This window comes from Pongo abelii, chromosome 4 (assembly GCF_028885655.2).
Source record: "Pongo abelii isolate AG06213 chromosome 4, NHGRI_mPonAbe1-v2.0_pri, whole genome shotgun sequence".
Classification (NCBI taxonomy): domain Eukaryota; kingdom Metazoa; phylum Chordata; class Mammalia; order Primates; family Hominidae; genus Pongo; species Pongo abelii.
In genome coordinates, this window is record NC_071989.2 from 10,521,228 (window position 1) to 10,542,305 (window position 21,078).

Consider the following 21,078-nt stretch of genomic DNA (forward strand, 5'->3'; position numbering starts at 1 on the left):
GTGATTGAGGAGCTCTTGGAAAGCTTTGAGCAAAGGAGTGATCTAACTTAGGTTTAAAGAGGATCATTCTGACTGCTGTGATGAGAGGAAACTGGGTTAGAGTGGCTAGGTCAGAAACAGGAAGCCAGCTGGGAGGATAATGCAATGATCCTGGTGAGAGGTGAGGGTGGCAGAGATGAAGGGGAGGTAGTAGTGGAGGCCTTGAGAAATTTTTAGGATATTGTTAAGGTACAGTCAAAAGTATTCTGTAGCTGTTTGGATGTGAGGTGTCAAAGGAAGGAGTGACCTTTTGTGTAACATGCTACTAATATAGCAAGTGAGGAGAGAACCAAGACCTACCCATCAGTTTAGCAAAATGAAAGTCTTTGGTGACCCTTATCAGAAACAATTTGGTGGAGTTTGTGGGGAAAGCCTCACTGAGTTGGAGAGAGAATGAAAGGAGAGGTAATAAAGACAGTAAGTTTGTTAGATTCTTAAGAAGTTTTGTTGTAATCCCATTAAATAGTAGTCATATGCAAAATACAATTCACATTATAAATCCTGGCTGTTTCAGTGATGCTCCAGTGAGTGAACTGTCCCTCGAGCTGCTTCTGCTTCAGGTTGTCTTGCCAGCATTACTCGAACAGGGACACACGAGGCAGTGGCTGAAGGGGCTGGTGCGAGCGTGGACTGTGACCGCCGGATACTTGCTGTGAGTATGGGCAGCTGACTCCTTGGACATGCATGTCATTTGTGACTATTGAGTAACCTTTCTGGAAAAAGTATGTTCCATGGCCCACTCAAGAAAAATTAGTTTTAATAAGAGACAATTTAGTAATATTTGCAAGTGCATATAATACTTCTAAATAAAATTTTTTTTCTTATTATTGTCCATCCTTTCATGGAGAATATATGCATATTTTTGCCCTCTTATAGAAGTTTGCTGCTGGTCCAGCTTTCATGGAGTAAATGTCTTTTTTTTTTTTTTTTTTTTTTTTAGCACATTAAAAACAAACCAGTTTACCTTTATTTAGACCAACTAACTTACCTTTATTTAGTGCTCATAACCTGGTAAATGGATTCTTCTCAGATTTGATTTCTCAGTCTTTTAGTGAACATGTTGCATTTTTTTTTCCAAGCTTTATATACTCTATATTTATTTAAAAGTTGAATCTTTAAAAGTTTTTCAGTTTGGCATCTTGTAGGTATCTTAAAGGTGAAGTACAGATTTGGTTATATTTGCTTGAACATCTGTCCTTCTCTAACTGCTTCCTCGCCCAGTCTCATTTCTGACCTAACTGATTTATAGCTTGGAGGTTTTACAAATTTATAGCTTGTAGCTACATGTTGCAATAGTCATCTGTAGAGAAGATAAGAAATTTTTCTTTTCCTCCTGTAGATCCTTAACAATATTGTACATTGTAAGTATGTACTTACACCTTGTGCTTGTAAGTACTTACATCTTGTACTTACAAGTGTACTTGTAAGTATCTTGTACATTGTACTTTTTTCTTTCAGTTACTGATTTCTTTTCAGATACTGGCTGAAGAAAACGTAAAATAGGTTGAATTTATGGGATATCCTACAAGTTAATTAACATTAAATTTAGAAGGGTTTAATTTAAAGCAGGTACGAACATTTAGACCAAAATTAGGTAATAATGTGGTGCACAAATTCTGTATTATACATTTTCTACCCTTAGTAGTAAATATGAAGAAAATGAGTGTCATGTCTGCCATTTTATTGTGACCTGAAGTGAGACTTGTTACTGATGTAATTTTTGCACAGGGATCTTCATTCTTATTTATTGGGAGACCAGGAAGAAAATGAAAACAGTGCAAATCAACAAGTTAACAATAATCAGCATGCTCGAAATAACAACGCTATTCCTGTGGTGGGAGAAGGCCTTCATGCAGCCCACCAAGCTATACTCCAGCAGGGAGGGCCTGTTGGCTTTCAGCCTTACCGCCGACCTTTAAATTTTCCACTCAGGGTAGGTGCTATACAGACTTAATCACATATAGAGGTTTTTTTTGTTTTTTTGTTCTTCAAATTGCTGTTGAGAATTGGTGCTGTTAGCATGCAGTCCTCTGTGTAGACATGTTCCACATTTTATGACCCTCATTATGTAATGTAAATGATTAGATAAGTTTATCACATTTTAGAGCTAAGTCAAAGAGTTGGGATTCCCTGGGCTCTTGCTCCCTATTTAAGAGGAAAAGACTCTAGAGTAATTAAGAAACTAATGTTATTGATACATTTCAACAATGTGTCAGGAACTAGAATGGGCATTTGGATGTTTTCTCATTTAATCTCCACTGAAATACTGCAAAGTATAGGCGATAATTTCATGTTTATAAAGCTAAGGAAACTGAAGGCATTATTGGTTAAGAATGTGCCTATTCCATGTTCGTTAGCAAGTGATCAATCTTTGTGCAACTCAGAATTTTGTCAGAAATGTAAGCTGATGACTGCTATATGATTACAGTGAAGTCATCATTTATATCAAGTCTGTTATTTTAAAATGCCCTTTAATAATGATGTGGGCTTGTGAGTCTGATCATTTTAAAACTTGGGCAGGTTATTTAACCTCTCAGCCTCGCATTTCTTTTTTTGTAAAAATAGTCATTATTATACCTTTGTAGAGACTGTGGGTCACGTGTTCATTCAGTCATTCAGCAAACATGTCTTAAGTGTCTATGATTGATATTTTCAGTGTGTGTGAGGATATAGAGAGCATACGTGGTCTTTGCTTAGAAAGAGCTTACAGTCTACTCAGAGATGAGAAAGACAGTGGCAGATTTGAGTTCTCATGCTGGTGTTTACAGTGGGTGCTGTGACGCCTTCAATCAAGAACCACTCGTTCTTAATATGGGCCCAAAGGAATCTTCCTAGAATAGGTGGTGCCTGAACTGTCTTAAACATTGAGAGACCTGTCAGAGAGTGGAAAAAAAGGAAGTGGGAAGGGCATTCCAGGAATATGTCAGGACAAGGGCACATTAGGCATGGTGGGCTTGGAATTGCAGTTAAGGGAGTTGTGTTGTTTTGTTTTTGAGACAGGGTCTTGCTCTGTTGCCCAGGCTGGGTTGCAGTGTGTGATCATGGCTCACTGTATCCTTAACCTCCTGGGTTCAAGCGATCCTCCTACCTACTCAGCCGTCCGATTAGCTGGGACCACAGGTGCATGCCACTACACCCGGCTAATTTTTATATTTTTTGTTGAAATGGAGTTTTGCTATGTAGCCCAGGCTGTTCGCAAACGCCTAGTTCAAGCAGTCTGCCTGCCTCGGCCTCCCAAAGTACTGGGTTACAGGTGTAAGCCACTGCACCTGGCCTAATTGAATATATTTAGAGGGTGAGGTGTATGTCCAGGAGAGGTGAGGAACAAGGGGAGAGATGAGGGGCCATGGGAGCAGTGAGGGATAAGGTCGGGAACAGGTGAGGGACAAGAGGAGTGGTGGGAGATAATGCTCTTGAATGGGCAGGAACCAGATAATGGAGCACCTTGAGCACCCTCTGCACGAGTCCACACTCACTGAATTGTTCTTCTGCTCCTTTGTCCCTTTGAGGGGCATATCTCTGTTCCTGATCCAGTGGCTTATTCTAGAGGACTTTGCTGCATAACCTTGAGGAAAGCATGAAGGTCATCTTTTCCTTTATCTCTTATAGCAGATCTCATAGTCAGCTCCCTTTTTTTCCCCTTGGTCTTTACTCAGCTCTTTTGCCTCTCCAGAGACAAAAAAGGCCTTCTGAGCAACAGTTACTTTCTGGCCAGATCAGAGACAGACTCAAAAAATGACTTTTCAGGCAGTTACAGCTGACAAAGCCTCAGAGTCTCCTGGGTTTTGTCATCTGTCCTTTTCAGGCTTCCCACCAGAGCTCTGCCCCCTGGTCTTGTGGAGATCCACCTGGTAAACTAGCAGGCAAGCCACAGTTGCCGCCTTTCTGCTCAGGGAAACTGGTTTCCTCCTCTCTGTGTGATCGCTTTTTATCTGCACTTCTGTATTAGTCTGTTTTCACACTGCTAATAAATACCTGAGACTGGGTAATTTATAAAGGAACGAGGTTTAATTGACTCATAGCATTCACATGACTGGGGAGGCCTTACAATCATGGTGGAAGGTGAATGATGAGCAAAGTCACGTCTTACATGGCAGCAGGCAAGAGAGCTTGTGCAGAGGGACTCCCATTTATAAAACCGTCAGATCTGGTGAGACTTAATCACTACCATGAGAACAGTATGGGGGAAACTGCCCCATGATTCAGTTATCTCCACCTGGCCCTTCCCTTGACATCTGGGGATTATTACAATTCAAGGTGAGATTTGAGTGGGAACACAGTCACACCATATCAGCTTCTCAGTACAGGAGCACTAGTTTATATGGCTATTTACATTTCAATTTAATTAAAATTAAATAAAGTTAAAAATTTCATTACTCATTTACACTAACCACATATCAACTGCTCAGCAGCCACATGTGGTCTAGTGGCTACTGCATTGAGCAGTGCAGATCTAGACATTTCTGTCATTATAGAACATTCTAATTGGATAGCACTGTTACTTGATTAAAAGGTGAATGTTTGTAATTTGTAATGTTTTGTTTTAATAACAAGGGAAAATTTAAGCTGAATTTTTTTTATGCTCTGTGATTAAAACATATTTGCCATTTACTTGTGGGATATATCTGATTATGTGAGAATGGATACTTATTTTCATTTTGGCCTAAATCATAGGTAATTTTACTGAAAATAAAAATTTTATGTGAAATTGCAGGAAACCTGGCAACACAAATATAGACGATTTCTTTTTAATGGGAAGATTGTGTTGATTATTTGATAAAATACATTGAGCACGTGTTCTCTATTTATGCACTCTTTATGTTTTACTTTGCAGATATTTCTGTTGATTGTCTTCATGTGTATAACATTACTGATTGCCAGCCTCATCTGCCTTACTTTACCAGGTATGAGCTTGTGCTAGCCTTCAGCTAATAGCATCATTAAGGTTATTTATTTAGCTATTTGACAGTCTTGCTCTGTTCCCCAGTCTAGAGGGTAGTAGTGTGATCATAGCTTACTGCAGCCTTGAACTACTGGGCTCAAGCAATCCTTCCACCTCAGCTAGGTCTATAGCTGTACTTAGGAATTCAAAAAGTATAGTACCATATTAGGAAGACAATCTGTAGGAAAAAATATACTGGAAATTTGGGTCTTGCTGTTCTCTCTAGCCTATTGAGAAGTAATCATATAAAGTAAGTTACTAAATTATGTAAACGATCTTATCCAAGTGATTGTTGTGGGATGCTATAGAGTTTATTCCGAACAACTTTTTGTATGAGGCACTCCCTTAGACTGCTCTCAAATCCATTTTTCACATACCAGTATATTCAGATAGTCTTAACTTTTTCTAAGAAAATTAATATGGTATTCTTTGATTATTGTACTTTAAAATGTTATTTTGCCCACTCCTTATTAAAATAAGCTTAGTTTTCTGTCTTGATGAATGAGCCAATTGGAAGAAAGTTACTCTAAATTATTTGTAATGTTTCTAAATATTAAAAGTATTGACATCACAAATAAAAGGAAGAAATTCCCCACTTTTGTCCTATTATTTGCATAACAGTTTCATTTGGTGATAAAAACAATGAAAACATTAATTCCCTCAAAAGCTTTTTTAGACCTAAAAGAATAAGTAATTGGCATGACACATCAGAGCGTATGTCCCAGTAGAGCTCGCCTCCATTGAACTTACCTTGTTTTGGTTGTGATTTCATCAAATTGTGTACTCTTTAGACATTGTGGTTTTTGTCTTTTGTTTTTTTGATGAAGACATTGATACATTGAATGTGATATCTTTTTCCTAATGTGAAAATACTAACATAACAACATGAAGATTACAATTCTCTTTACCTAGCCACATGCCTCATTTATCAGCTTTTCTATTTTCAGTATTTGCTGGCCGTTGGTTAATGTCATTTTGGACGGGGACTGCCAAAATCCATGAGCTCTACACAGCTGCTTGTGGTCTCTATGTTTGCTGGCTAACCATAAGGGCTGTGACGGTGATGGTGGCATGGATGCCTCAGGGACGCAGAGTGATCTTCCAGAAGGTTAAAGAGTGGTCTCTCATGGTATGTGTTTGTAATAAAAGACTGATCTTGTCTGTTAGGAATAGTGAATATTTTTCCAGTCATCTTAAATTTTTTTTTTGGCACATTTATTTCCTTACTATGTTGTTTCAAGAGAGTTGATTTTTTGAATTAGAAGAAATACTCTTTCAAGATAGTGGCTTTCTGGTTCATTCTTGTTCAGAGTCCTACATTCAGATATATGAGGTTTAAAAGAAAAACAGGCTGGGCACAATGGCGTATGCCTGTAATCCCAGTACTATGGGAAGCTAAGGCAAGAGGATTGCTTGAGCCCAGGAGTTTGAGACCAGCCTGGGCAACAAAGCAAGACCCCATCTGTATTTTAAAAAGTATATGTATATAATATATTTTTACTGGATCATTTAGTAGCATGTTTTTCTTTATACACGCACATGCACACACCCACACATGCTTATATTACTTACTTAAGGGCCTTACTGGACACTTCGTAACATTATTGCTCTCAGTAACACGTATGACTCCCACAAATGTAGGATAAAAAAAAATACTGTAAGATGATTATCTGAGTGCAGTGATTTATGTCTGTATGTGTGTAATGTTGGCTGCAACTGGTAACTATGTTTAGGTTACTGCTTACACCTTTTCATTTGTATAATCAACTCTAATTTTTTATCGATTTATATTTTGATTTTGATTTCATTAGAAGTTTAATATCCATTTAATATTAATGTTGAAAAATATAAAATCAATTTTTTATAGTGAGAGATCCATTATATATTATGGAGGGTGTAATTGCTATTTAATCCATAAGATAATGAGACAACCATATTTAAAATACAGAATCCAGCTAATTCCAGTTTTCATTTGATAGTCTTCCACATTATTAGAAAGTGCCATGTAGAGAAACAAGTACTTTGTCTTCCACACACATCATATTTAATCTCTTGTTGAAACAGGTATGTTTTCTGAGGCCACCTGAAGTAAAAGAGAGGTCATCAGGATTCAAGGCCACTTTAAATCATTTTTTTTTGGTCAGAATTTCATCATTACTCTTTTATAATGTCTCCTCTCTGTGTCAGCTTTATTTTCATTTTGCCATTTAGTCCAGTTGCTAGAGCTGCACTGTCTGGTATACTAGTCATGTGGCTAAATGGCTACCATATTTGACAGATGCAGGGCATTTCTATCAGTATGGTAAGTTCTATTGGACCATGTTGTTCTTTGAGGGAGCCAGTTTGATCAGCTTTATTAATTACTTGAGGATTGTGCAGAGCCCTTCCTGTATACCAGTCCACCTCAAGGTTCACAGATCAGCCTGTGTATGGGTGGGCCACCGTTGGAGCAGGGGCCTTGGCCACTCGGTGGCTTTTCTTGGGCAAACAGAAAGCTAGTCCTAAGAACTGGATTGTGAGGAAAAAAACAGCCCAGCCAGCTGTAAGCTTTTTATGTAAGACACTTGAACACCTGCAGATTTTCTGGGTCCTAAAACCAGTCCCCGTGCATACTAAGGGATCACTGTGGTTGCTCCGTTAGGCATCAGTCTCAAACCTCAAAATGGAAATAGAGTTTGGCTCAGTCAGAAAGATCCTCTTTAATGATGTGGGCTCCTGTTTCCTAATAGATCATGAAGACTTTGATAGTTGCGGTGCTGTTGGCTGGAGTTGTCCCTCTCCTTCTGGGGCTCCTGTTTGAGCTGGTCATTGTTGCTCCCCTGAGGGTTCCCTTGGATCAGACTCCTCTTTTTTATCCATGGCAGGTAAATGTATGTCTTTTGCTCATGTTATTTCATTGAGGATTTGAGATCAGAAAATAATCCTAGCCAGGCATGTGGCTTACGCCTATAATCTAGCACTTTGGGAGGCTGAGATGGGAGGACTGCTTGCACCCAGGAGTTCGAGACCAGCCTGGGCAGCATGGCAAGACCTAGTCTCTATAAAAAATTGGCTCATGCGTCTGGTCCCAGCTACTTGGGAGGCAAAAGTGAGAGGATCACAGGAGGTTGAGGCTGAAGTGAGCCGCGTTCATGACACTGCACTGTAACCTGGGCAACAGAGTGAGAGTCTCTGTCAAAAAAAAAAAAAAAAAAAAAAGACAAAAGGAAAAAAATATAATTTTTAATTATTGTAGGTGATTTTAAGCAGCTGGTTTAGAAAGACTCTTTTTTTTTTAATTCTAGGAACTCATAAAATTGTTTAATGCTCTTTAATCGATCTTTTTGTTTCAGAATATGCAGGTGTTTTAACTCCTTTAAAAGTGCTTACTTTATAGGTTAAAATGTTACTAACCATTTAGTCTTCTCTAATACTTGAAAATACAAACTAATAGTCATTAATTTTTGTTCACCTTTGAAGTAGAGTGAATTGTCTTACTCCTTTTGACTTGGAGGCTTTAATACTTTTGAATTATTATAGCATGTTTTCCCACAAAGTCACAGATTCATTAAAAAGAGTATCCTGGCTGGGTGCAGCGGCTTATGCCTGTAATCCCAGCACTTTGGGAGGCCAAGGTGGGTGGATTACCTGAGCTCAGGAGTTGAAGACTAGCCTGGACAACATGGTGAAATCCCGTCTCTACCAAAAATACAAAAAATGAGCCAATCGTGGTGGTTTGGGCATGTGGTCCCAGCTACTCGAGCGGCTGAGGTGGAAGGATCTCTTGAGCCTGCGAGGCCATGGTTGCAGTGAGCTGAGATCATGCTACTGCACTCCAGCCCGGGTGACAGAGTGAGACTCTGTCTCCAAAAAAAAAAAACCAAGAGCATCCTGAGGGAACCCATGTAAGTCACAGCAAAGGTCTTAAAGCTCATGGAAAAAGAAATGGGACTTTTCTATTGTATTTAGAGCCTGAGGTTTTTAACATCATAGAATTAAGATCTCAAGTTCTTAGTAGGTATTGGGGGAAAAGAGCTAGGTATTGACTTCAGTCATTCAAAGGCTTTTTAGCTTTGTTTTTATCTCTTAGTATATTGCAATGGATTTTTCAGAAAATGAAAATTATTTGGGCCATATTTCCCTTTTTCTGCTTTCCAGATGGAGAACCTCCACAAACTTCATTTACCAGAAAATTTTTATTTAAGTGCTTTTAATGGTGTACCCACACCCTGGATTGTATCACCCAGATGAAAATGAGGCTAGTGCAGTAATTTTCCTGAGGAATTTACACACTCTGATGGGAAAGCTAGACAGGTACACAGGTGTTGTGTGGTGTGATTAGGGGAAGCACAAGGAACTGTGGCATTGTGTAGGAGAGACATTTAATCTAGCTTTGGGAGTTTCAGGTATGGTTTTCCATAAGAGATAGTATCTAAGCCAACCTAACTAGTAGAGAACAGAGAAGTGGGTAAGAAAGGAAGAAGTATATTCCAGGAGGGAGATGGGCAGACCTGGAGTGAGACAAGGCATGCATATGTGGGGAACTGCCTCTTTTCTAGTCTGGTTCATAGACTAGAATAGGTGAGAAATAAGTAATACAAAGAAGTACAGAACTGACTTGTGTTTTGATTTATGACTTTTTAACTTTTTGATGGTTGAAAGCGATACACATTCAGTAGAAACTGTACTTTGAGTACTCCTACAGCTATTCTGTTTTTCACTTTCAGTATAGTATTCAGTAAATTGCATGAGATATTCACTACGTAATTATAAAATAGGCTTTGTTAGGCCTCAGTTATACTACAAGGCAAAAAATAAAATAGGTTTTGCATTAGAAGTTTTTGCCCAACTGTAGGCTAATGTAAATGTTCCGAGCACATTGTGATAGGCTGGGCTAAGCTATGATGTTTGGTAGGTTAGATGTATTAAATGCATTTTTGACTTACGGTGTTTTCAATTTAAGATGGGTTTATCTGGACCTAACATCATTGTAAGTTGAGGAGGATCTAATTAAGCATATGTTAGGCCTTTCTGTAAGAGCTGTATTCCAGAGTAGTCAAATAGTATCTGTAATTGAAGGAAAGAGCTACCTTTTTTTTTTTTTTTTTTTACAGAAAAATGCCAGCAAATAAAGGTAGAGAGATTAACACAATTAGAAAATACTATTTTGCAGTACCTAACAAAATAATTGATTATAGCAAGGATTGTTAATGGATGTTGAACCCAACAGATGAAAGGTTAATCAGTCTTCAGTTGCTATTGCTGTGTAACAAGTTATCCCACAACTTTGCGGCTTAAAACAACCATTTTAATTTTGTCCATAGAGTCTGTGGGTCAGATATTAAGGCAGGGCATATCAGTTTGTCTCTGCTCTGTGCTATCTGGGACTCAGCTGGGAAGATTCTATGGCTGTGAATGATTTGACAGTTATGGATGGAATCATTTGGCTGGAAACACACAACTGGTGGATGGGTCAGGCTGACAATACCCTAACCCAGTCAGTGATCACTGAACAGTGTGAGAGTTGATGCTTGTTGTTGGTTGCTACCCATCTGGGGCTGTTGACTGGAGCTCCTATATGTGCCTGGGCTGCTTCATAGCTAAGTAACCTCAAGGTATTTGGGCTTCTTATGTTGTAGTTCAGGGAAATGAGTGACCCCACAAACAAGAAGCTGCATCATCTTTTATGACCCCATGTCAGAAGGCCTACAACATCACTTTTCAGTACATTTTACTGGGTATAAGCAAGTAACAAATGTTGGCTAAGATTCAAGGGAAGAGGACATAGACCCCCTACCACATGATGGGAAAAGAATTTGCAGGTATGTTACATTGCAGTGTGAAAGTGGTTATTTGCATGGTGGCACAGTGTCACCTTATGGATAACTTGATGGCTCAAAGGGAAACACACAACTAGTGGAGGGGTCAGGCTGACAATACCCTAATCCAGTCATTGATCAAGCACAGTACTGCTGCAAATGGGACAAACAGATACTATCTGCCTTTTAATGTTACGCAGCATGAGCCCTGAAAAAGGCCAAAGCATCCCGTGACATCAAGGAGCCATCTTGGCACTGTTAGCCAGGCCTTAGTGTTCTTCTGTTGGACATAAACAATTTGACAGAACATCAACATCATACACCGTCACTCTATGACCAAGATAGAGGAAGACAAAAGCAAGACCCTCTGCAATCATATGTGAACACAGACAGAACATGAGCATTATTCAAACCACAGTAATGACCAAACATTCCCCTTTACTGGCTAACATGATTGGTTACTGCCTCATTACCAATTACAGTTTTAGCTTCTGCCACTTTTTCTAGATAAGATTTATTTATTAAGACAACCATTCACAGATTACTCTGCTTTCTAATAGCATCTGATACAGACCAGATTCCTGCTTCTGAAATCCTCCCCCAAATCCCTAACATAAGCTGAAATTCTATAATAACCCCTTTCTAGCACTCTTACTGAGGGGCCCCAAGTTCTCCATGCTGTGTTACTCCCTTGCTGCAATGAGTAATAAATGCAGCTTGTTCTAGTTATACTTGTATTTTTGGTGGTCTTTACAGTACTGAGCATTACTTGTGAAATCATCATCACCTTAGAGAATTCTTTGGTACTATCAAAGTTTAAAAATGCTTATATATTATGACTCAGCAGTTTGGCTTTTCAGAATCTACTGCGAGGCATGAGCAAGGCTGTTTCTGCAAATATATCATTTTTTATAGCAAAAAATGAGAAGTGATCTAGATGTCCACCAACAGAGAATGCCCAAATAAAATGTGGAATATCAATGCAGCAATTGAAAACATGAAGTAGAGATATTTGTTTTGATATCGATAGCTCCCAGACATGTTTCTGAGTTGGGGGAAAGCACAAGCTATAGACAGATAATGTGCAGCGTGCTATCCTTAATGTTTTGCATTAAACCCCCAAGTTTTTGAAGGAACAGCTTGCTTTTTCTTCATTCATGACTTTAAGCTACTTGCCTTTCCTGCAGCAAGTGGCTGCAGCTCTGTGGGATAGTGGACCACTTGGAATTCTAGCAGAGCAGCTAGTGTGGTGTGTCCTGTCTGGCAGGAGAGGACTGCAAAGCAGTGGGTTTTTAGAGAACGCGAATCACAGTGATCTTGGACCTCCTTGGGTAAACATTAATCTCATTTGGGTGTCTGCTGGACTCCCAGAAGGCCAAGAGAAAGCTGAATTGGTGGGTTGTTGCATCTTCCCTGCCTGTGAGAAAAAGCAGGGAGGCTTTCTTCATGTTCCTCAGTAGGAGACTGTTGGACGGCTATCCCAAAGGTCTGAAGAGGTAAAAGATCCTTTTGAAGCCTTTTAGGATATTCTCAGCCAGGCCCAAGCCTCCTTGAGGCTGCAGAGGAAATTATACCAAGTGCTTTATATGCAGGAGGCTCAGCAGCCACAGAAAGGAAGTTAAGGCAGAGCAGTCAGAACACATGCCAGTTTGACAGCACTGCTTGCAGAGCCATGAGCTTCCAGAAAGAAGAGCAGACACACAGGACGCCGAGTGTAGTATGTTCACACGCACATACAAACAGCTCTAAAGCAGAACGCAGTTGTTGTGGAGCTGTATGACATAGATTTCAGACAAATCTAGTGAAAAAAGATGTGGACAGTCACCACTGGGCTTGGCTTGAAGGCTTGGAAGATGAATGCAAAGCACTGGGCAAAACGGAAGAGGAAATTGAGAAAGAGAAATGTTTTGGAGGAAACATCTAGGAGACTTAGCGTACTGATAACGGGGGTTCCAGAAGGAACAAATGTGAGGCAGCATTAATACAAAAATAGGAGAAAATTTAACTGAATTGAAGAAAGATGTGATTCTGTAGTTTGAAGGGGCTCATGAGATTTGGTAAGATTGAGATCCAAGATAAAAACACGTAACTGGGTGTATCTTATTAGACACAGGGAACTCATACAAGCTTCAAAAAACTGCACTGTCATTGGACTTTTTTTCTGTAGCACTGAAAACCATAAGATCAGAGAATTTATAGACGACTGGGTAAAAGGGACAAAAACCAAGCTTCCTCTACCCAGACAAAAAATCATTTAGCTGTTCACCTATCAGGGTGAAGATTGATATTTGAGGGTGTTCAAGAATTCAGTGTGTGTATCAACCTCTCAACCCATTTGAAGAAGATCCTTAGAATAACCAATCAAACCAGTAAAGAAATGGGAACATTGGCCTCAAGATGGTAGACAGTGAAGAGGAGAATTAACAATGAGCAAAGTCCATATAAAAATGATACTGCATATTTTCTATGGGATATAGATGTATAGATGCAGCTGAATGCATGGGGAAAAACATAGATGGTATGTACCAAAATCTAATAGTGGTTATTGCTGGAGAGGGATCAGGATTTAAGGTAGTGGTCACAGAGGACTTCAGTCTTCTCTGTAAAGATTTTGGTTTTATGTAAGAATCAGTCTAAATGTTACATGTGGTTTCTTTTTTTTTTTTTTTATACCGTTTTTTGTTGTCGTTTTAAATAAGCTAGATAGAGACCAGGTTATAAAGGGTTTTGTGTGCCCTGCTAAGGACTTTAGGGTTGTTAAGCAGGGAAGTTACGTTCATGATCTGATTTGCATTTAAAGAGATACTTGGTGGTGGTGGGGAAGGGGGCTGTGGGGAGGGAGGAAGTAGTCATCACTCTGACTGTCTGATGGAGAGCTGGAGGGTGGGCAGGCCAAGAGTCCGTTGCACCATGAGGAGGAACCTAGTAACAGTTCCCCAGTAGAACCACAAATGCTTCAAGCTAGAAGCTATCTGTGAGCCTTTAGAATGGTTTCTTAGGCCAAACTTTGCTCCACAGTCTTAATTTGACATAAATCAGCTCACTTGAAACCAATGAAATAGCCTAAAGATAGTTTGAAATAAAATCTTGGCATTTATTTTATTTGCGTTTTCAGATATCCATTAATATCCAGACTTTCTCTAACTCTTGGGAAAACAATATAGATTTTTAAAAGATAGAAGAACAATTTTTGATGGAAACATTGAATTTGAGCTGTTGAAGAAAAAAAGTTCTCTGAGTTTTCAGTACGTTAGTCTTTTGTAAAATTGTTGCCAGTCCTATAGAACTTCTGTTTTGATGTGAAATAATGTAAGAAAATTATACATCCCCTCTGCTGTGTTATTGTTAAAAAACAACAGAAATATGTTAAATGGTTTTTAATTCCCTAGGACTGGGCACTTGGAGTCCTGCATGCCAAAATCATTGCAGCTATAACATTGATGGGTCCTCAGTGGTGGTTGAAAACTGTAATTGAACAGGTAAGCAAAATCAGTTTTCAGAGAAGGACATTCTGGAATTGGTTGTGTTTATGTTTGGCAGCTATAACTCTTATTTCTTATCTTCCTACCTTGCTGAGTTTTCTACATTTTTTTGATGGGCATATATAACTTTTTTTTTTTTTTTTTTTTTTTTTAAAGACAGCAGTTTTGTCTTACCACTGTATGGGAGGAAAATAATTTTTTTCTCAACCCTTGTCTTTTTTAGTTAAAATGGAACCCTTTAATAAAAGACAACAGAAAAACAAAAGTTTATTAAAGTACCTATTTCATATATACATGCAGATACCCAGGGAATGAGTAATTTCAAAGAGGTGGCTTTGAATTCCAACGAATCTTCAACAAAGAATAATAAATTTTTAGAGAAGTGACAAGATGAAGGAAAAGGCCTTGGAGTCTCTAGGGGTGGCAAGTGGGAAGCAAACAAATGGCAGATGCGGCTCCTTAGTAAAGCTTGGCAGTGTTGATTCCTCTGGTGCCATCTAGAGGCCCAGAAAGGCCCAAAGCTCTCTTCAGTGGGTAATCTTTGTCCTTCGTGGTGGAGGGAAGTGGGGTGGGCTACCTTTTGTCTTTATACATTTATATTCTGCTTCTAGGCAATAGAGGGAGGACAGAAAGTTTTCCTGCATCTATTCTTTCTCAGTTGCATTCAACTCAAAACAATCCTTATGCCTAAGAGGCATATTTTTAGGGTGGCATATTGTGGTTTTCTATACTCCCATGAATTTTCATCAACCACGTGTAAGCCATCCTTTATCTGAAGGCTAACCAGTAGCTTACAGTATCTAGAACCCTGTTCATGGTGGAGACAAAAATGAAAATACGTGCTTTTTTTCTGGTGAAGGTTGATATTAATGTTTCTAAGCCTGTAGTAGATTTGGAGTGGGGGAAAGGTTATTGCTCGAGGTAATAAAAGAAGACAGAGGAAAAAACATTACAAAAGGAGAGCTGTTTTGGCTTGATCTAGCTACATAGTACCTAAGACTATTATTGTATTACAGAACTGCCAGATAATTTGATTGTTGTGGCAATACCTTGGAAAAGGTAGACTGTGCTTTAGCACTCCGATAATAAGACTAGGAGGTATGGTAATTCATTTAAGGAAAATTTCTATCCAAAATGGCCAACATAACAGATTTTGCTACTTTACGCTTTAGTTATCTAGCAAATGTACTTGTGGGGACCCCTCTTATCCTTAGGCCAGTGCCACATAAATAAGACATAACAGTTCTGCAGCAGTAAAGTACACCTCTTTTTGATGTATGAGAAGTAAAGACAGTAGTTAGCCAAGCATGCTCAAGAAAATCTGTTCAAAAAGTGCCTGTATTTCAAGATTTTGATTCTTAGGAGTGGGGGGGTTAGGGAGCCAGCAAATTGCAGTGTGTTTGTGTGTGTCTCTAAAGTATGGGCCAATTCTGAAGTCCACCAGGAGTGTGATGGATTGGGGGCTTCTGGCTTCATATCCCTTCAGGATCAGAGTGCAGGCCAGTACACTCTAGAATGGCCAGGTTAGCCTCTGGCCCTTGAAAAAGGAGCATGGAGATGGGGTTTATTCATACTGGAGGCTGTGGAACATCATTGATCTTCTAAATAATTTGTTATCTTATTAATTGTTTTCTCTTGCATATGTGCGTGTGTGTCTCTGTAAATTTAAGAAAAATGGTTGGAAATGGTTGAGAAACACTGGGATGCCTTGCTTCATTGATTAAAATGCATTTGGGTTAACTAGGTGTCTTTGGGAATGGCAGCATGCCTTTAAAAGGTTAAGTATGTTTGCCATTCAAATTCTGAGGTGATGGGGTTGAGTTATGCTACATTCAGTCACAGCTAAGAGAGGTTTAAGTGCTGCTGGTGAGGCAAGAGGAGAAGAAAATAACAGCCTTCTAAGCCTTGTTTCTGTCTGCACTCCATCTAAATTTTCTGTTCCCAGGGTTTTCCCATTTCCATCCATTCTTTCCTCTGCATTACTCTTGTAGAATTTTCTGGATAAGATGATGGAAATATTCTAGTAATTCTTGTACTTGCTTTTTTTATATTCACTATAGAATTCTTTCATACTAAATTTTTAAATACCTTTTGATTTGTTAAAATTTGATTTATGCAATCTTTTCAGAAACGTTTCCTGCTTCAGTGTTTTCTCATCATACTCAGATAAAATGAATGCAATATTGTATAATAACACAATATTACATATTACATATCTCTTACATAAGATGTATGAAGTTACTTCAAGTAATGTGGTCTTGAATGAATACCACTGAATGTCATCTGGTATTGTATAGTGCGAGTAGAGTATAAATTATTCTAGATTAGTGTCTTATTTCATCACTTAGCAGAGCTAACTGCAGAGCGTTAGTGGGTAAATACATTTCTTCAGAAACTCGTGGGCACTATGCTTATGTTGGTATACCAGAATTTGCCTTGACTTTAGAAGAAGTAGCCAGTTTGACTATTTTTGGGTTGGCAGATTGAGTTGTGTGGAGATTGCTCTATTAACTTGGAGGAATTTGTCTTGTATCTTTGTTCTAATTGCTTTTTGTAATGTTTCAGGTTTACGCAAATGGCATCCGGAACATTGACCTTCACTATATTGTTCGTAAACTGGCAGCTCCAGTGATCTCTGTGCTGTTGCTTTCCCTGTGTGTACCTTATGTCATAGCTTCTGGTGTTGTTCCTTTACTAGGTACGTAATGCTGGTTGTGGAGCCTTGAAGGAGCACTTTTATTAACATTGGACATTCTCTTTACCCCTAGTAAAAAGGATGTCTCACTCCATATGCTTTATTTGTAAATGTGAATCCAGCTAAAACAATGATTTCAAAATACCACTTTTCTTAGATTTGACTACTCTGGGTAAGATTAGAGGATCATAAAGCTCTTTGATACAGTTCTTTTCTCTACCAGAAGATAAAATTTGAAATTTACATGCTGTACAAAATAGGCAGGATCAGATTTCCTTCAAGTTGTCTTCTTCTGACTAGAAGTGCTGTGATCATATAAAATTAAGTAACAGTGTTGTTATATTTAAGTTTTAAAGAAATATTCTTTGGCATAAAAGATCCAAAGAGGAGATGCTAATGGGCAACGTGTTTATACTTGGAAATACACTGTCTTGTTGCTTGTGTAGTGAAGACTCCTCATAGCTCCTTAAACCCAGCATATTTTCAAAATTATAAGCAGAGACTTTTCCTTCGCATATCTTTTTCTTCTCCAGAATTCCGTCTCTCAGCAGCAAACATTATCATCCAACAAATTGCATAAGTCAGAAACCTTGAAGGCTATCCATGTCACCTTATTCTGTCCTCCATGTCCCTCTGGTCTCCAAGTGTCCCATTCTTCCCTGAAGAATCTGGTCTCTCGTCTCTGGAGCCTTTGCTCCTGACTTTTGTTGAGTCATTCGTCTCCTACCCTAACTTTGGCACCTTCCTATCTGGTTTCCCAGCCTTGAACCTGCCATCACTAATTCCTTTTCCACACTGGGCACAATGACCTTTCAAAAGAATGAATCTCATTGTACCTCTTTAGTGAACATTTTTTCATTGGTTCCTCTGTGGCCTTTAATGCAGTCCAACCTTTTGGCATAGTTTACAAGGCTCCTCCTTTTGCTTTGATGTGGGCTTCAGTTTGACCTCACTCCATGTCATATACTCTGAGTTTTGATTAAACAACCATGGAATGGCCTCTTATCAAACACACAATGTCCTCTTCTCTCCATAACTGTCTCCACATTTTCATTTGTCTTATCCATCTGCCAGAAATGAGCCTGTCCTCCCTTTAACCATGAGAGAAGAGCTTAAAAAAACACACACAACCAAACTTGCAGTGTAACGTGTATACTTGTATGTTACCTTACTAGGTCAAGAAATAGAACTTTTCCAGCCGTTTGGAAGCCCTTTGTGTGTGTGCCCTTCTTTACCTTTTGCCACTGGTTTGACTTCTAATAGTCTCATTGCTTCTTAGACAGTAAAGATATTAGCCATGTGCAGTAGCTACTTGGGAGGCTGAGGTGGGAGGTTGCTTGAAGCCAGGAATTCAAGACCAGCCTGAGCAACATGGCGAGACCCAACCTCTAAAAAAAATAAAAATAAATTATCTGGGAGTGGTGGCGCACACCTGTAATCTCAGCTGCCCTGCAGGTTGAGGCAGGAGGATTGCTTGAACCCAGGAGTTCAGGGCTAACCTCAGGTTGTGACACTCTAATCTAGCCCAGGCAACAGGCCAAGACCCTGTCTCAAAAAAAAAAAAAAATTGCTAAACACAGGTTTGTATAGAGAGAAGCTAAGCAATGTATCCCTCAGTCTGCAGGATGGCATGGGAAACAGGGAACAGTTAAGCTGAGGGCCCACAGTCTGCAAACTGCATCGTTTCCTGGTTCCTTCTAAGTAGAAACTTGAAGGCTTTTATTTGGTTTGAATTGTGACTATGCCAAGTATCATAAATACCATGTTAAAATGCAAATATATATTTCCTGCAAAATATATTTCAAAGCCCATTGCTTATTAGTTTTTTTTTTTTTTGAGAGACGGAGTCTCGCTCTTTTGCCCAGGCTGGAGTACAGTGGTGCAGTCTCGGCTCGCTGCAACCTCTGCCTCCTGGGTTCAGGCGATTTTCCTGCCTCAGCCTCTTGAGTAGCTGGGACTACAGGCATGCGCCACCATGCCCAGCTAATTTTTGTCTTTTTGTTAGAGACAGGGTTTCACCATGTTGGCGAGGCTGGTCTTGAACTTCTGACCTCAGATGATCCACTCGCCTCGGCCTCCCAAAGTGCTGGGATTACAGGCATGAGCACCACACCCAGTCCATTGCTTATTAGTTGAATACGTCTTTAAAATTAAATTATTTTGACTCTTTAGAACAATCTCTTTACTGGTTTTGTCTAGAGTAGGAATGCCCTATTTTCTTTTTTATTCTAATTAGCATATATTATTGTCTGCCCATTAATAGTATATAGACTTAAGAATTTGGATTTCCAAACCAGTCATTCATGTTTTCATTTTTAAAAACTTTATTGTGAGCTTTTCTGGAAAGACTTTGGAAGGGAAAAAGAGTGGCAAATGAAAAATGTTAGTACCTGTTTTGCCCTGTTTAGATGCTTTATGTAATTCTTACATGTTATTCTTAGGGTAGCTTTTTAATATGTTTTGTCAACTCTGTTTTAGAAATGGGAAATTGAGGTTCACAGAGATTGAGAATCTTACCCCAAAGTCTAGTTTTTAAGGAGTAAGAGCAGCATTCAAATTTCAAACTCAGCTCCAGAGCTTATGCACAGCACATTATTGTGGTGTTTGGAATAATCCACCTGAGGGTATTAATTTTCTGATGTCCTTGGAAGTACTTGCTCTGATTTTAAAGCCCCCCAGTCCCCTCTGCCAAAGAAGTATTAAAACTCATGAGTTAAATATAGAAAAATAAATACATGTGTGTTCTAAAAGTTTGAGGATTTTTTTATTATATAAGCACAGTTTTGGTTTTGCTTTTTTAAACTGTGGTGCAGTTGAAATATATCAATGACACCACTGCTTGTGGAACATGAGAAGTCAATCTCGTCCAGTTCCTTTTTTTTTTTTTGAGGCGGGGTCTCACTCTGTTGTCCAGGTTGGAGTGCGGTGGCATGATCTTGGCTCCCTGCAACCTCCACCTCTCAGGTTCAAGTAATTCTCCCACCCCAGCCTCCTGAGTAGCTGGGACTACAGGTGCAACGCCACCACACCTGCCTAATTTTTGTATTTTTTGGTAAAGACAGGGTTTACCATGTTGGCCAGGCTGCTCTAGAACTCCTGAGCTCAAGTGATCCGCCTGCCTCGGCCTCCCAAAGTGCTGGGATTACAGGCGCGAGCTACTATGCCTGGCCTCCTTGTTTTACAAATGAGAAAGTTGGGGGTCAGAAAGGGCTGATGACCCACACAGACTGTAGAAAGTTAACAGACCTGGGGCTTAGAAAGCTTGTCTGCCCCAGTCCATTCTTCTAGGGGAAGGACGTGTTTACGTTTCATGTCACTGTTATTTCACATACACACTTAAAGTTTTTCTTTTTTGGTTTTCTAGGTGTTACTGCGGAAATGCAAAACTTAGTCCATCGGCGGATTTATCCATTTTTACTGATGGTCGTGGTATTGATGGCAATTTTGTCCTTCCAAGTCCGCCAGTTTAAGCGCCTTTATGAACATATTAAAAATGACAAGTAAGTCTGGCGTTCTGTTCGTCTCTTGTTTAGGTGTTTTCACTTCTTAATTTATGTATCTGATGTGACAAATCATAGGAGGAAAAAAAGACTGGGAGAAACTGTTTTGGAGAGGGAGGTTTTTTTTTGGTGGTTTTTTTTTTTTTTTTTTTTGAGACGGAGTCTCACTCTGTTGCCAGGCTGGAGTGCAGTGGTGCGAACTTGGCTCACTGCAACCTCCACCTCCCAGGTTCAAGCGAGTCTCCTGCCTCAGCCTCCCAAGTAGCTGGGATTACAGGTGTGCACCACCACGCTCAGCTAATTTTTGTATTTTTAGTAGAGACAGGGTTTCACCATGTTGGCTAGGATTGTGTCGATCTCCTAACCTCGTGATCCACCTGCCTTGGCCTCCCAAAGTGTTGGGATTACAGGCGTGAGCCACTGCACCCAGCCAAGAGATTTTTTAATGCCCATTCCAAATAGTTTTTCAGTTTGTTTTCAAATGTTCTGGTCTGACAGTATATTAAACAGTTTTAGATAAAAATAAGAAGCCCTGCATTAGAAACTAGCAGTGCCTGCATAAGCCCCTCTTGCTTATGGAGGGCCACTAGGTTACTCTGAGGTTGCACAGAGAGGCTTGAGG

General features: G+C 39.4%; 1 protein-coding gene across 2 annotated transcripts in view; it reads left to right on the top strand.

The window, feature by feature from the left end:
• Positions 1–21,078, top strand: part of MARCHF6 (membrane associated ring-CH-type finger 6) — an 82,980-nt gene that overhangs the window by 55,731 nt on the left and 6,171 nt on the right. Inside the window, exons 18-25 of one of the 2 annotated variants that reach the window (XM_002815428.5) lie at positions 554–691; positions 1,768–1,972; positions 4,874–4,943; positions 5,929–6,110; positions 7,711–7,845; positions 14,169–14,258; positions 16,827–16,959; positions 20,321–20,456. In XM_002815428.5, coding sequence (XP_002815474.1) covers positions 554–691; positions 1,768–1,972; positions 4,874–4,943; positions 5,929–6,110; positions 7,711–7,845; positions 14,169–14,258; positions 16,827–16,959; positions 20,321–20,456 — 1,089 coding nt within the window. Of the gene's footprint in view, positions 1–553; positions 692–1,767; positions 1,973–4,873; positions 4,944–5,928; positions 6,111–7,710; positions 7,846–10,599; positions 10,783–14,168; positions 14,259–16,826; positions 16,960–20,320; positions 20,457–21,078 lie in introns of those variants that run through there. The other variant, XR_008525137.2, reaches the window with a different exon arrangement.